The following is a 15,000-nucleotide window of genomic DNA, read 5'->3' on the forward strand; positions in this document are numbered from 1 at the left end:
GGCTACAACAACATCCAAGCAAGTCCTAAATCGAAAAACCAACAGCCGTTAATCATTCCCCGACGCTAAAGCAATACTCACAAAGTCCTCTCCGAGTCCTTCGATGCCCGGGATGAACCTCTTGAACCAGAAGATGGCAGGAGAGAGAGTCCTTGGGTCAAGAGTCCTTACGTTCTGGAGTCCTGTCACGAGGGACACCAAGAGACCCACGACGATGACGGTGAAGCATCCTGTGGCCGAGTACCACATGTAGGAGAGCCGGTAGATGCTCAGCGGCTCCTCGATTTCTCTGCGGAGGGAAGGAGGAGGGAGTGAGGGAATGAGGAGAGTGATAGTTGTGATGACGGTGAGAATGATATTGGTAATGATGGCACTCTTGATACTGATAATAATTATAACATTGATGACAATGATGATAACAAAAATAACTATTACCATGTTAATCATAAAAAAATAATAATGATAATAATAATAATAATGGTAAAGATAACAATAATAATAATAATTATGACTGACGATAATCAAAATGCCAATAACAAATCAACAAATCAACAACTAGGCAATCAAACAGGAGGACAAAGAGCCTTCCCAAGAACAGCGCTTCGCCGCCACGCAACGCCGCCTCACTCACTCTTCGGCCACGAGGGGAGACGTGTCGACAGCCGGAAGACCGCTGCCGATGGTGTTGTTGAAGTTGCATCCTGCGATACTCGTCTCTTTTCTGTCGAAGGTGATCTGGCCGTTCCAGCGAGCGACCTGGTGACCTCCGCCGATCCAGAACATGAAGACCAGACTGGTCAGGAGACCTGTGAAGGCGCCCTGAAGGGAGAAGAAAAATGGTTGGTTGTTGGGCTCTTGGTGGAGAGGGGGGAGGGGAGGGGCAGGGGTATTCTTGCTGTCTTTTTATTCCGTGTGATTTTTTTTTTTTTTTCTTAAGAGATTGATATTGTTGAAGGTTAGTAGATATGAAGTTGGGAAACTGAATATACATCGTAACGAAATAGGTTTCTCATTAACATCATGACGATATATTTCTTTATTAGAAAATATATCAAGCATAACATATAAACAAACCTATTTCATAACGACAAGTTCCAAAATCGAATACTCCCAACATCACCAAAAACAAAAAAACGATATAATCACCATAATCGAAATACTAATGACGATAACAACACAAATGATAACAACAACATTAATGATCTTAACTAGACGCCAGTGACATCGATCCAGAAACTCAAACCAAAGTGTACCTTCGAGTTGGCCCAAGGGAAGAACATGCCCAGGGTGAAGACTCCAAGAAGAGGTCCTCCAACCATGCCGAAGATACTCAGGGCAGCCTGGAGGAAGAGGGAGAAATGGGAAAGGATTTTGGGTTAATACGTTGTCTGGGGAGGGTGGAGGAAGGAAGGGGGTTATAGTGAAAGATTTTCGTTTTCATTCTTTCATTTCTTATTGCGGAATACTACTGATAGTCATACAACAACTACTGCTACTATTCTTAATGATAATGATACTACTGCCTATAGGACATAATTTTAGAGATATTTACTCAGATTCTAGCTATGATATTTAATAATTTTCGCCATATACCTCGAGACCTAATAGCAAATCCCCAACCAGAAGCTCGAGGTCACGCATTATATCCACCGTCAGACTCGAAAAACAACAACATAAACCACCATACTAATACGTACAGATAAGACGTTTCCGAGTTGTTCAGCCACGAACACCAGGGCGAAGGTAAGGAGTCCGAAGAAGAGGGACAGAGCCTTAGATAACAACGTGGCTTTCTTCTCGCTGATGTCGGGACAGCAACCGGCCTTCACGTAGTCTTCGAGGACGATGGCTGCCAGCGAGTTCATTCCCGAGGACACCGTGCTGTCGAGGAGAAAGGGATGCCAAGATAAGAGACGGATTTAAGTGAAGATCTTTCGGATATAAGATACAAATAAATAAATAAAACATCCAATACAGTTCATGATACACATAATACATACATAGTAAAAATTCATATTGTACAGAAATTAATCGCACGCGAAAGAACAAATCAAAGAAAGAAAAAGAAAATCTAAAACTGTCTTTCCAATAGTCTTATCTAACTCTTGAACCAGACAATACAGGGATCATCACCCTACTACCTGGAGACTACCTGGAGACTATCTGGGGACTACCTGAGGACTACCTGGGGACTACCTGGAAACCAAGGGGAGCAAACCCTAGAGCCTTCTTCTTCAGATCCTACTAATTGTTTCGCATCTAATAAGGATCTCTTGTTTATAGTCGCCTTTGATATTTGTTAACTACTACGATACAATTATGAAATCATTAAAAACGTTCTGAAGCTGACCAAGAGGCGTCTACACCGGGGGAGTGTAACTGTAGTGTAACCAAGACGGAAGGACGATTGCGGCTCGAGAATTAACACTGATAATGGAACCCGCCTTTTGTCGACCCTACCATCTCAAAGCAAATAGAAAGTACCACACCAAACCCATTTTCTTTCCCAAACCCACACCTACCCCAAGACCTTTCCCAAACCCACACCAACCCCAAGACCTTTCCCAAACCCACACCAACCCCAAGACCTTTCCCAAACCCACACCAACCCCAAGACCTTTCCCAAACCCACACCAACCCCAAGACCTTTCCCAAACCCACACCAACCCCAAGACCTTTCCCAAACCCACACCAACCCCAAGACCTTTCCCAAAGCCAAAGAACCCCTTCCGCCAACATTCCGAAACGCGATCCCGACGGGGACGTACCTGAGGGCGCCGGAGAAGATTCCCGCCACGAAGAGGCCCGGGAGGCCGTACCACTGCCCCAGGGTGTCCATCACGAAGAGCGGGAACAGCTGGTCGCCCTTGGACACGACCCCCGAGCGGACGGGGTCACAGTCCCAGTAGCGAGCATACACGACCATTCCTCCGAAGGCACAGCTGATCATGAGGATGAAGAGCCCGACGAGGTTGATCCAAAGGGCGTTGATGGCCATCTGCTTCGTCTGGACGCAGAGGTAGCGCTGGACCTGGTGGTGGGCGTCGGAAAGGGGCGGGGCGTTAGTGCGGGAAGAGGAGGCGAGAGGGGGAAAGGTTATGAATGAAGGGAGGCGGTTAGGTTAAGTTAGGTGCGGTGCGCCGTCGTCGGGAAGGATTTTCCGATGTGCCGGGGTTTGTTTGGCTGTTTCTGTTGATCTTATATTCATCTTTTTATCTACTTATACGCGTGTGTGTGTGTGGGCCTATATAGCTGCATTCACACGCACACACACACACGTGTGTGTGTGTGTGAATGCAGCTATATAGCCCCCCCCCCCCCACACACACACACACATACACATACACATACACACACACATACACACAACCACACAAACCAACTCCCACGCGATCCAAGTGACACCCCCCCTCCCCCTTCCCCAATACACAACCAACATCCCGACCCCCCACCCCCTACCCCCCAACCCCCACCCACCCCCGACCTCGACCCTCCTCACCTGAGCTTGATTAACGCCGTAGATCGTGATCCAGGTGAAATAGCCGCCCACGATCAGCGTCCAGAAGGTGTGGCGAGTGGTGGGGTTCGGGTCAAAGTTCACCAGCTCGGCACGCCCACTCTCCACGTTCTTCTGCCACACGTATTCGAAGCCGCCCACGTCTATGGCGCCCTTGATGATGACGAACATCATACTGCCGTACATGATGATCATCTGCGGGCGGGATGGGGGCGTTATAGTGTTGCTGTTGTTGTTGTTTTTATCATTATCACTACTATCATTACTAATCCTACTGTTATTATCATCAATGGCATCATAACTATTATCTTCATCATCATCATCATTATTACTTTCATTATTATTATCATTATTATCATCATCACTATTACTATTACCATGAACACAATCACAATAACAATACTGACATCAACACCATTACACTCCAGTTTCCATCACTATACCATCTACTCCCACCCATATCACCATCACCAATGCCCTCTATATCTCCACCTACATCCGAATAAAACATCTATAAAGAAATAAAAAAAACTCAACCTATTTACCTGAATGGCGTCAGTCCAAAGCACGGCCTTCATCCCGCCAAGTGTAGTGTAGAAGATACACACGAAGCAAATAAGACTGACAGACACGTAGACATTCAGACCTGTGACCTGAGCCAGAGCCAGAGCAGGTGCGTACACGACGATGGCCATGTAGAGACACATCTGTAATGGGACACAGGCATATTGGGACACGGTGAGTAGGAATGCACCCTAAATCGTGTAATGGGACACAGGCATATTGGGACACAGTGAGTAGGAATGTACCCTAAATCCTGTAATGGGACACAGGTACAGTGAGTGGGGATGTATACTAAATTCTGTAATGGGACACATGTACAGTGAGTGGGGATGTATACTAAATTCTGTAATGGGACACAGGTACAGTGAGTGGGGATGTATACTAAATTCTGTAATGGGACACAGGTACAGTGAGTGGGGATGTATACTAAATTCTGTAATGGGACACATGTACAGTGAGTAGGGATGTACACAAAATCCATCACGTTTCTAGTGCTGAATGGGTTCCTCTTTAGACCCTAATACGAAAATGGGTCACTGAAGTTGTGGCAAAATGCATTGGTTAAAGAGAGAGGTTAATTAAGGTGAATGGTTATTATGGTTGTTTAGAGGATCGTGTTAAAAACTAGATCTCTTCAGAAAGGAACAAGTAAATGAGTGACTAAAACATCGAAGCTTTCAGTTTAATTAAATCATGGTATTGTTTTTTTTTTTTTTAGCTTTTAAAGTTACAAGCCGTTCAGAAAGTTACAAGTAAATGAATCACTAAAACATGGAAGCTTTCAGCTTTTAAAGCTATAAGCCGTTTATCTTAGTAACACCAGTAAAATCAACAACTTATTTCCATATCATATCAAACTAAACTGAATTTCCTTCAATTAATCTTCTTTCCTTCAATTAATCTTCGTCAGTCGTCAGCCAACAATCCACTCACCTGAATGATGAACGTAAAGGAACCGATGTAACGAACCACTCTATGGAAACGGCGTTCGAGGTATTCGTAGGCTGAAGTGACCTGTGGATGAATTCATGTTTCAGAAGACTAGGAGTAATATGTAATACCTAACATTTTTTTCTGATTTCTAAAGAACAATTGATTAAGTTTCCTATTTTTGTTTACGGAGGAATAAGAGTAAAATATGTATGATTCATATTTTTATCTTTGATTAAGAATATACTGTACTTTTTTCACGACTAACTTATCTAGCAATTTGAAAATGGGTTACTTTGGTATACGAGTTTTATAACACCATTTATGTTATATGGCGTGCAATTTATCTCCATTAATGTAATAGAATAGAATAATAGAAGCTCTACAGTCACTGCCATTGATATATCATAAAACGAGAAACAAGGGACACAGTAATATCAATTTAGAAGCGAAATATATGACACATACCTGTCCTTTATCTCTGATGCATTGAAAGGTAAAATAGTATGTGTGTATCAGTTCTACGATAACGCTTATATCTCTAACTCAAAACATCAAATATACAAGTTTGATAGTCTTCTTTTTTTCTTTTGATTGAAGGGCTCTCACGAGTATTTCATCATTATTATTATTATTATTATTATTATTATTATTATTATTTGCTCGTATCGTGAGCGAGAATGAAACAAACTGCCTGTCTGTCAGCAAAAGATGTCCCTAACCTGCAGCTCGTAGAATACGGGGAAATACAGGTAAGCGGCAGCGGGCATCACGAGGAAATACGAGAACCCGATGAGCCAGTAAAGGAAACCGAACTGGTACACTTCCGACGGCGTTCCGAGCAGCGTGATGGCCGACATGAAGCTGAGGAAGAAACAATAAGGTTAGGGCGCTTTCAAGCACACTTTAATGCAGCCACAATAGGAAGGGAAAAGCCGTGGCGTTGGTAGATCAATCACTTTTTTCAGACTGTAATTTTTTTATTATTGTGAACGCGTTTTATTCTATCTTTGTATATATATGTTACTGTCTTTGTGTTTGTATTCAGCTCATACAACTTAAGTTATAATTACATCTTCTAATATCCTTATGATGCTAATACTTTGACAGCAACACATGTGACGTAATAGAAGAGAGGTGTGGCTCCTTAACTTATCCATGTAATGAGGGCGTATTATAGGCTTGGGTTTATGTCTTTGAATATATATATATATATATATATATATATATATATATATATATATATATACATATATATGTATGTATGTATGTATATATGTTTTTTTTATTACAATAAATCTAACCTGAAATCCACAAACGACCTCCCCCCCCTAAAAAAAATAATAATAACAAAAAAATAAATGAATAAAACAAATCTAAACAAACAAAGGAATACAAAAAAACAACTCTCTTTCTCACCTGGCAATCAAGGACATAGCAACGGGAAAAGTCGTCATGGATTTTCCCGCCATCAGGAAATCGCTCGTGTTTTGTTTCTTGCCACACACGCCATAGAAGATGCCGATGCCAGCTGATATGGCAAGCATGCACCCAAAGACCGTGTAGTCAACCCAAGTGAACCTCTCCGCCAGTTCGTTGATGTCGATGGTCATGGTGGAGGCTTGAGGTTAGCTGCTTTCCTCCGAGGTCAGGTTAGCTGTGGAGGAAAATTTGGTTTAATTGCTTGTGGTAGTTGTTGGGGTGGTATTAACGTCACTGGTGTTGTTGGTATTGTTATTATTGTTGCTGGTGTTGTTATTATTATCACTGTCATTATTGTCTTTATATTCATGGTGAGGTTAGCTGCTTTCCTTCGAGGTCAGGTTAGCTGTGGAGGAAAATTTGAATTAATTAAGCTTGTGGTAGTTGTTGTTGGGGTGGTATTAACGTCCCTGGTGTTTTGATATTGTTATCATTGATGATGTTGTTGTTATCATTGTTGCTGGTGTTGTTATTATTATCATTATCATTATCAGTGTCATTAGTGGCATTATTGGTATCATTGTCTTTATATTAATTTCCTGAACACATGATAAAGCCGGGTTTCGTTAATGCGTACGAATATGCAAAGTTTTAGCAACCTACATCATGAAAACAAGATACAATTCGAAAACAAAGGGCAATAAATCATAGTGAAAATCAAATAGCAAAAACCGATAGACACAACTTTTCAAATCAACTTCTTTTATTCAGTTACATATCTCTCTATTAAAAACACAATTTAAAATATAATTCTGAGATCTCCGCCACGTAAGAAAAAATGTGAAAAACAGATATCAATGTTAAAAAAGGGAAAAAAAAGATAACAGTTCTTTTCATTATCTACATGACTATCTAAGTTACATATTTTGTATCTTCGTAAAGTTACATATTTCTTATTTATTCTATTTACGTTAGCACTGCAAGAAGTTTAATTGGTAATAGTAAGTTATAAATATTGTTGGATAAGTATTGTCTATATCATTCAATAGTTGTTTCAATATCCATCGAGATAGAATATTCATTCAATAGCATAACCTGTTTTCATTACTGTTAATATTTGATATAGCTTGTATTTGCAATAATACATAACGCTTCGAAATTTACCGCATTAAATGGGCCAAGTTTTTAACATTCAAGAAGAAATCAAATGTGTGTAATGTTAATAATAATTGATCTAAATACATTTCTATGTCACAACACAAAGACACATTTTCTATAAACCTGAGAAATAACAGAAAACGGAAATACAATATCGCATAATCTCTGAAAAAATAACTGTTTTCAAACAAATAGAAATATATAATGATAATGATGGTAATATTGATAACTACCTAATAGTGATAACAGTGATGATGATGATAATAGTAATAGTGATAACAACAACAATAATGGTAATAATAATAATGATACTAATTATAATAATGATAATTGTTAGAATAATTAAAGATTATGATAGAATAAGAATGCTTATAATTTTATATCTACTGTGTATACCTCAGAAGAATACCTCATGTTTATTTTAGTTACCCCACGAAATGAACGTTTTCTTTTATATGCGCCACCCTACGGCAATATTTACAAAGTGTAATGTAAACAACCCTCTTCTCTCCACGGACTTCTCCCGGAATACACGCTTATACGCAGTAGCTGTGTTTCTCGGATCCCCACATCAATTATCTGTACATTGACAAGCCAAACTTCCTTAATTCACGCATAGAAGATGACATCTTCCACCACCTCAACAGGTTATGGGCCCAGATTTAAGGAATTTGATGGTAATGCAGATAATTATGATTTGTGGGAAGAAAACTTCACAGGGGCTCTCCGAGTTCTAAAACTTCATCTTCCTTTTGATAAGTATGCTTGCAAACGCCCAAATGATTATGATTTGGAAGAGGCCAAGGAAACAATCTATGCCCACTTAACAGGTTGTCTTGACAGAACGTCACTTGGCATGATAAAGCGTGAAGCGAAGGGAGATGGAGTGAAAGCGTTGACATTGCTACGAAAACACTACCGAAGAGAAACACAACACACATTGTTTGCTCTATAGAGATCATTCATAAACAAAAGGATGGATGATGACAGTGTTACAGCATATCTTACGTCTATAGATGAGACAGTAGCTGCTCTCAGGGAAATAGATGAACACATTACTGATGGTCTTATAGTAACACTGGATGGACTTCCAAAGAAGTATGAAAAATTTGTTGATGTAGCTAGCCAGCGTGATCCTCCATACCAGTACAGTGAATTAAAGGGTAAATTTTCCGAACGCCGCCGCGTTACGAAATAGCACAAGTGGTATCGATGGATTCCTCTCAACCTCTACTATTCATATATAGTGAAATTAATGAGCGCTTGCACCTCTGAAGCCCACAATCTGGGTCCCGATAGTAAGGGAGGGCATGAAGTAGATCAGGGAAATTGCGGGGTAAAATATGAATTCCGGCCATATTTCGTTTGCAAAATCTTAACCAATTACCTACCTAACTTTGCTTAGGTTTGAAGTTTGCCCTAGCCAAGGGGGGGGGGGGCTTCGCCCCCACCCTTTTAAGGCACTTCGTGCTACTTCGGTATGAAGAAAACCTTAACCCTTAACTACCTACCTCACTTTACCTAGTTTTAAAGTCAGCCTTTGCGAAGAGGGAGCTACGCCCCCTGTGGATCTCCCCTATTCAGGGCACTTCGTGGTACTTATGATGCGTAATTAGTTCTGTAGATGAAAATGCCGCGACCACGAATAACCTTCACACTGCGCCATGATGACAGCAACTGAGTCTTCGTCTCATATATTCCTCAGGATATGAAACTAGGACCGATAATGACGCGCCCACTCAATAGAGGGCACTCTATAATTATATTGGAAACAATGGGGAATATTGCGCCATCTATCGAGAGAACATAACAGCACATGCAGGTAATTCATTGGGGGTTTCCAGTCCACAGCTTGTTGCTAGCCGTAAATACGTAAACACAGCCATGTTTAAATTCCAGGGCGAGGATGGTGGTTTCGGGTTATCTTGCCCAAGGTATGTTGCACGAAGCGCCCTAAAAAAAGGGGGGGGGGGCGAAGCCCCCTCTTGGCTAGGGATTAATTCAAAACAAGGCAAAGTTAGGTAGGTCATTGGGTTAAAATTTTGCAAGAGAAATATGCCCCGAAGACGAGGTAGCACGAAGTGCCTTAAAAAAAAGATCCAGATTGTGGGGTCCAGAGGTGGAATCGCGCATAATTTCCACTATGTATGGACAGTAGAGGTTGATAGGAATCCATCGATACCATTTTTATGGTATTTCGTAACATTTTACCCCGCAATTTCCCTGATCTACTTCATGCCCTCCCCTACTATCGGGACCCAGATTGTGGGCTTCAGGGGTGCAAGCGCTCATTAATTTCACTACATATGAATAGTAGAGGTTGAGAGGAATCTATCGATACCACTTTTGTGGTATTTCGTAACGTGGCTTTGTTCGGAAAATTTACAGAATGTAGCTAACTTAGAAGAAGAAAGCTTCTTAATGATTGACAGTGGCTGCACTTCACATATTGAGAAAACTGAACCAAAATTTGTGAGATTTCAAGAGTCTTTTGATCCACAAACTCATTACATAGAGCTGGCAGACGGCCAAAGACAACAAGGAACAGTGAAAGGAGTCGGTGATGTGAAAGACTTCATACAGGATCGAGACGGCAACTCACAAAGAATTCTACTAAAATATGCATTATACATACCAGGATTCAAATAAGATATCATGTCAGTTTGGAAAGCTATCAAGAGTGGACATACTGTTACTTTCTCACCCGAAGGCAGTACTCTAACTACCAAGGATGGCAGGATATTCGACATTGTGGAGAAAAACAAGTTCTATCTACGTAGAGGTAAGCCACACACTGGTTCTCAGATGGATAAGTTTAACAAAGTCCATGTAGGGGAAGCCAAGCACACCCTAGAGAGGTGGCATAAAATCCTAGGGCATTGCAATGTGGCTGTTGTGCTAAAACTTGAAGCAACTGTTGACGGAATGCATATAACTAGGAAAGATAAGTTCAACTGCACCACATGTACATTTGGTAAGATGACACATTATACGAGTAGAGAACCTGACAAAAAGGCCCAACAGACATTAGATTTAGTCCACTGTGATGTAGTTGGTCCTGTAAACCCACCAGCACGAGGAGGTTACAGGTACAGCATCTCCTTTATTGATGACTACTCCGGAGCTCTTAGGCTGCGTTTCCACCAAGCGCGTCTCGTCTCGTCAAGTCAGAGCGAGTCATTTGACGCGTGATGACTTGACGAAACCCTGTTTCCACCAACATCGTCACACTCGTCATGCCAATGCGATAACTGGCGGGTTTCACTGCACAGTTCCCCGCCAGAATTCAAAGAGGATGGACTCACAATTGCTTGCTGCAGTAGTTGCTTAGTCTAAGTAGTTGTCTTAGTTATCTTATATATATATATGTATGTATGTATATATACATATATATGTATATATATACATATATATATGTATATATATACATATATATGTATATATATACATATATATATATATATATATATACAAATATATGTATATATATACAAATATATATATATATATATATATATATATATATATATATATATTTACATATACATATTTGCATATGTATATATATATATATACATACATATACATATCTATCTATCTATCTGTCTTTATATATATACATATATATATATATATATATACATACATATACATATCCATCTATCTATCTATCTATATATGTATATATATGATATATATTTAATATATATATATATACATTTATTTATATACTTCCATATGTATATATATATATATATATATAATATATATATATACACATATTTACATATATACATATTTGCATATGTATGTATATATAAATATATATATACATATATATATACATACACATACATATATATACATATATATGTATATGTATATATATACATATATATATACATATATGTATATATATATATACATGCATATATATATATACATACATATATGCATGTATATATATGTATATATATGTATATATATACATGCATGTATATATATATATATATATATATATATATATATATATGTATATATATATAGATACATATATGCATATATATATGTATACATATATATTATATATATGTATATATATACATATATATGTATATATATACATATATATGTATATATATACATATATATGTATATATATACATATATATATATATATATATACATGTCTAAGTAGTCTTAGTCTTAGTAGATGCTTAGTCTTAAGACTAAGTTAATCAGGAGTTAAATTTTCATGATGTTCACACCAGCGCTGACGAGCCGTGACTGATGAAAAAATGGGTCCAACCCTATCCGCGACGAGACGCGACGAGACGTGACGAAACTCGCTTGGTGGAAACGCAGCCTTAGAATTTACCAAATTAAAAGTAAGAGTGATACTGTGACAGCTATGAAAAGATATCTTGCAGAAACAGCACCATATGGGAAAATTAAACGCCTAAGATGTGACCACTGAGTTCAGAACACTCTTAACAGAGAACAAGATTAAACAAGAGTTCTCTGCACCCTATTCACCACATCAGAATGGCACACTTGAGAGATCACACAGGTCAATATTTGACATGGCTCGCTGTTTGCTGATTGAATCAAAATTACCTAAGGATATGTGGAGTTATGCTGTGAAGACTGTCTGTTACATCAGGAATAGGTGCTATAACCCCAGGACTCAAAAGACCCCAGTAGAAATGCTTACTGGAAGACGGCCAAACATAAGCAAAATGAATATCTTTGGAACAAGATGTTTTGCATATGAACAAGAGAGTAAGAAATTAGATCCAAGGAGTAAGGAGGGAGTATTTGTGGGCTATGATGATCAAAGTCCAGCCTACTTGATATACTTTCCTGATACTCAGACTATAAGAAATGTAAGAATAGTCAAATTTGTGGATAACTCGTTTTGTAAGACAGAATCCTCAAGTGCCGAGCAAAGTTTTGTGGATAACTCATCTTGTAAGACAGAATTCTCAAGTGCCGAGCAAAGTTTGAGTGACAACTACATTTTGGTGGAGACGAGGCTCCAGCAAAAACCACTTCAAGCGGCCCAAGATGAGACGCCAGCTGACGCTGATGGGGACAGGAAGTGTCCAGCTAAAGACCAAGAAGGAATACCAGTGGATGAAGATACAGAAAGAAGATATCCATCCAGAGAAAGAAAGGAACCCTCGAGGTTAGATGACTATGTTACAGATGATCAGGATGACAGTATCTCCAGTGTGACACATACTAGCTTTATACATCACTGCTATCGAATGTCACATGATCCAATACCAGTCACCTACCAAGAAGCTATAGCATCTCCAGAGGAACATCAATGGAAGAAAGCCATGGATGAGGAGATTGCTTCACTACAGGACAACAACACCTACGAACTGACTACACTACCCAAGAATCGCACAGCAGTGGGTGGAAGATGGGTGTATCAAGTGAAACCTGGACCTAACGGCAAAGAAAAATTCAAAGAAAGATATGTTGCCAAGGGATATTCACAGGTAAAAGATATTGACTATGAGGAGGCTTTTGCGCCAACAGCAAGAATGTCTACACTCCGCACTTTACTGGATGTAGCTGTACAAAAGAACTTGATGATACATCAAATGGACGTCAAGACAGCTTATTTGAATGCGGATATTGACCATGAAATATATGTGGAACAACCTGAAGGTTACAAAGAAAAGGATAGTGATGGAAATGTCCTATATTGTAAGCTGAAAAAGTCACTTTATGGTCTGAAACAAAGTGGAAGAATGTGGAATAATCTGAAACATAAGTTTTTCCGTTCAGAGGGATTTGAACAATCACTAACTGATCATTGTTTATATCTGAAACATGATGACTATGAAAGTACCATAGTTCTCATATGGGTAGATGATTTGATCATTGCCAGCAGTAACATGTCCCTGATGAATAAGTTAAAACAATCTCTTTGTGAAAATTTCAGGATGACTGATTTAGGGAAACTAAACTGGTTTCTAGGTATGTCATTTGTTACAGGCAAAGAGTACATTGAAGTGAATAAGCTAAATATTTGGAAAAGATTTTGGACAGATTTAGAATGTCAGATTGTAATACAAGAAACACACCATGTGATCCAAGTATTGTTAACACTTCTACTGTAGAATCAGAGGTATTGGCTAATGCAACTCTTTACAGAGAGATAGTTGGGAGCCTTATATATATTATGACAGGTACCAGACCAGACATATGCTATGTAGTTACCAAGCTTTCATAATATATGTCAAAACCAACAAAAGCCCATTTGAATGCAGCTAAACATGTTCTTAAGTACTTAAAGGGCACTTTAGATTATGGTCTAAGGTTTGATAAGTCAGATGAACAAATGAAACTAATGGGATTTTGTGATTCAAATTGGGGATCATCTGAAGATAGGAAAAGTATAACAGGACATTGTTTTCAACTACATAAGTTTGGACCATTGATATCATGGAAAAGCAAAAAGCAACAGACAGTTGCACTTTCATCATGTGAAGCCGAGTATATGGCTCTTACTTCTGCCATTCAGGAGGCAAAGTTCTTAAAACAAATAATGTCTGATCTATTTAGATTTAAGGTTAAGTCAGTAGATTTAGGAGTTGACAACCAAGGTGCTATTAATCTAGCCAAAAAAACATAAATTACCAAAGGTCAAAACATATTGACATCCGTTACCATTTCATTAGAGATGAAGTGAAGTTGGGTAAAGTGAACTTATTCTTTGTACCTACCAGAGAGAATCCAGCTGATATATTTACCAAACCTGTATCTCAAAAGAAGTTGAAAGATTTTAAGTTTATCAGGGGATAGATTCTCTCGTACATCATAACCAATCTTTAATTAAGAGGGGGTGTTGGAATAATTAAAGATAATGATAGAATTAGAATGCTCATAATTTTATATCTACTGTGTATACCTCAGAAGAATACCTCATGTTTATTTTAGTTACCCCACGAGATGAACGTTTTCTTTTATATGCGCCACCCTACGGCAATATTTACAAAGTGTAATGTAAACAACCCTCTTCTCTCCACGGACTTCTCCCGGAATACACGCTTATACGCAGTAGCTGTGTTTCTCGGATCCCCACATCAATTATCTGTACATTGACAAGCCAAACTTCCTTAATTCACGCATAGAAGATGACATCTTCCAACACCTCAACAATAATAATAAAGTCAATAGCAGTGAACGCTCCCTGTCTTATGAAGCAGCATTGTTGCATGCACTTCTCGCTCTCAATATGCTCTAAAATTAATTATGAATAGCGGGAATATTGAGGCCTTGCATACATGGCTTTGCAATTGCTATTGATCTTCAATATAATAGAACCGTGATTTATTACTGTACATACCCGATGCAAACTAGGTATAGAACATATATTTGTTTGCGTGTAT

The 15,000-nt window shown here is 38.9% G+C and overlaps 1 protein-coding gene across 1 annotated transcript in view; it reads right to left on the reverse strand.

Annotated features, from left to right (window-relative positions):
* Positions 1-15,000, reverse strand: part of LOC122256123 (sodium-coupled monocarboxylate transporter 2) — a 43,793-nt gene that overhangs the window by 987 nt on the left and 27,806 nt on the right. The window contains exons 2-11 of the mRNA XM_043020595.2: positions 6,431-6,668; positions 5,734-5,875; positions 5,015-5,095; positions 4,063-4,224; positions 3,500-3,712; positions 2,769-3,031; positions 1,698-1,881; positions 1,254-1,340; positions 632-819; positions 82-289 (exon numbers count right to left, since the gene is read on the reverse strand). Of these exons, the coding sequence (XP_042876529.1) occupies positions 82-289; positions 632-819; positions 1,254-1,340; positions 1,698-1,881; positions 2,769-3,031; positions 3,500-3,712; positions 4,063-4,224; positions 5,015-5,095; positions 5,734-5,875; positions 6,431-6,624 (1,722 nt within the window). The 5' untranslated portion in view covers positions 6,625-6,668. The remainder of the gene's footprint in view (positions 1-81; positions 290-631; positions 820-1,253; positions 1,341-1,697; positions 1,882-2,768; positions 3,032-3,499; positions 3,713-4,062; positions 4,225-5,014; positions 5,096-5,733; positions 5,876-6,430; positions 6,669-15,000) is intronic.

Source organism: Penaeus japonicus, unplaced genomic scaffold, assembly GCF_977035675.1.
Source record: "Penaeus japonicus unplaced genomic scaffold, GWHDUDI00000001_assembly GWHDUDI00000038, whole genome shotgun sequence".
Lineage (NCBI taxonomy): Eukaryota > Metazoa > Arthropoda > Malacostraca > Decapoda > Penaeidae > Penaeus > Penaeus japonicus.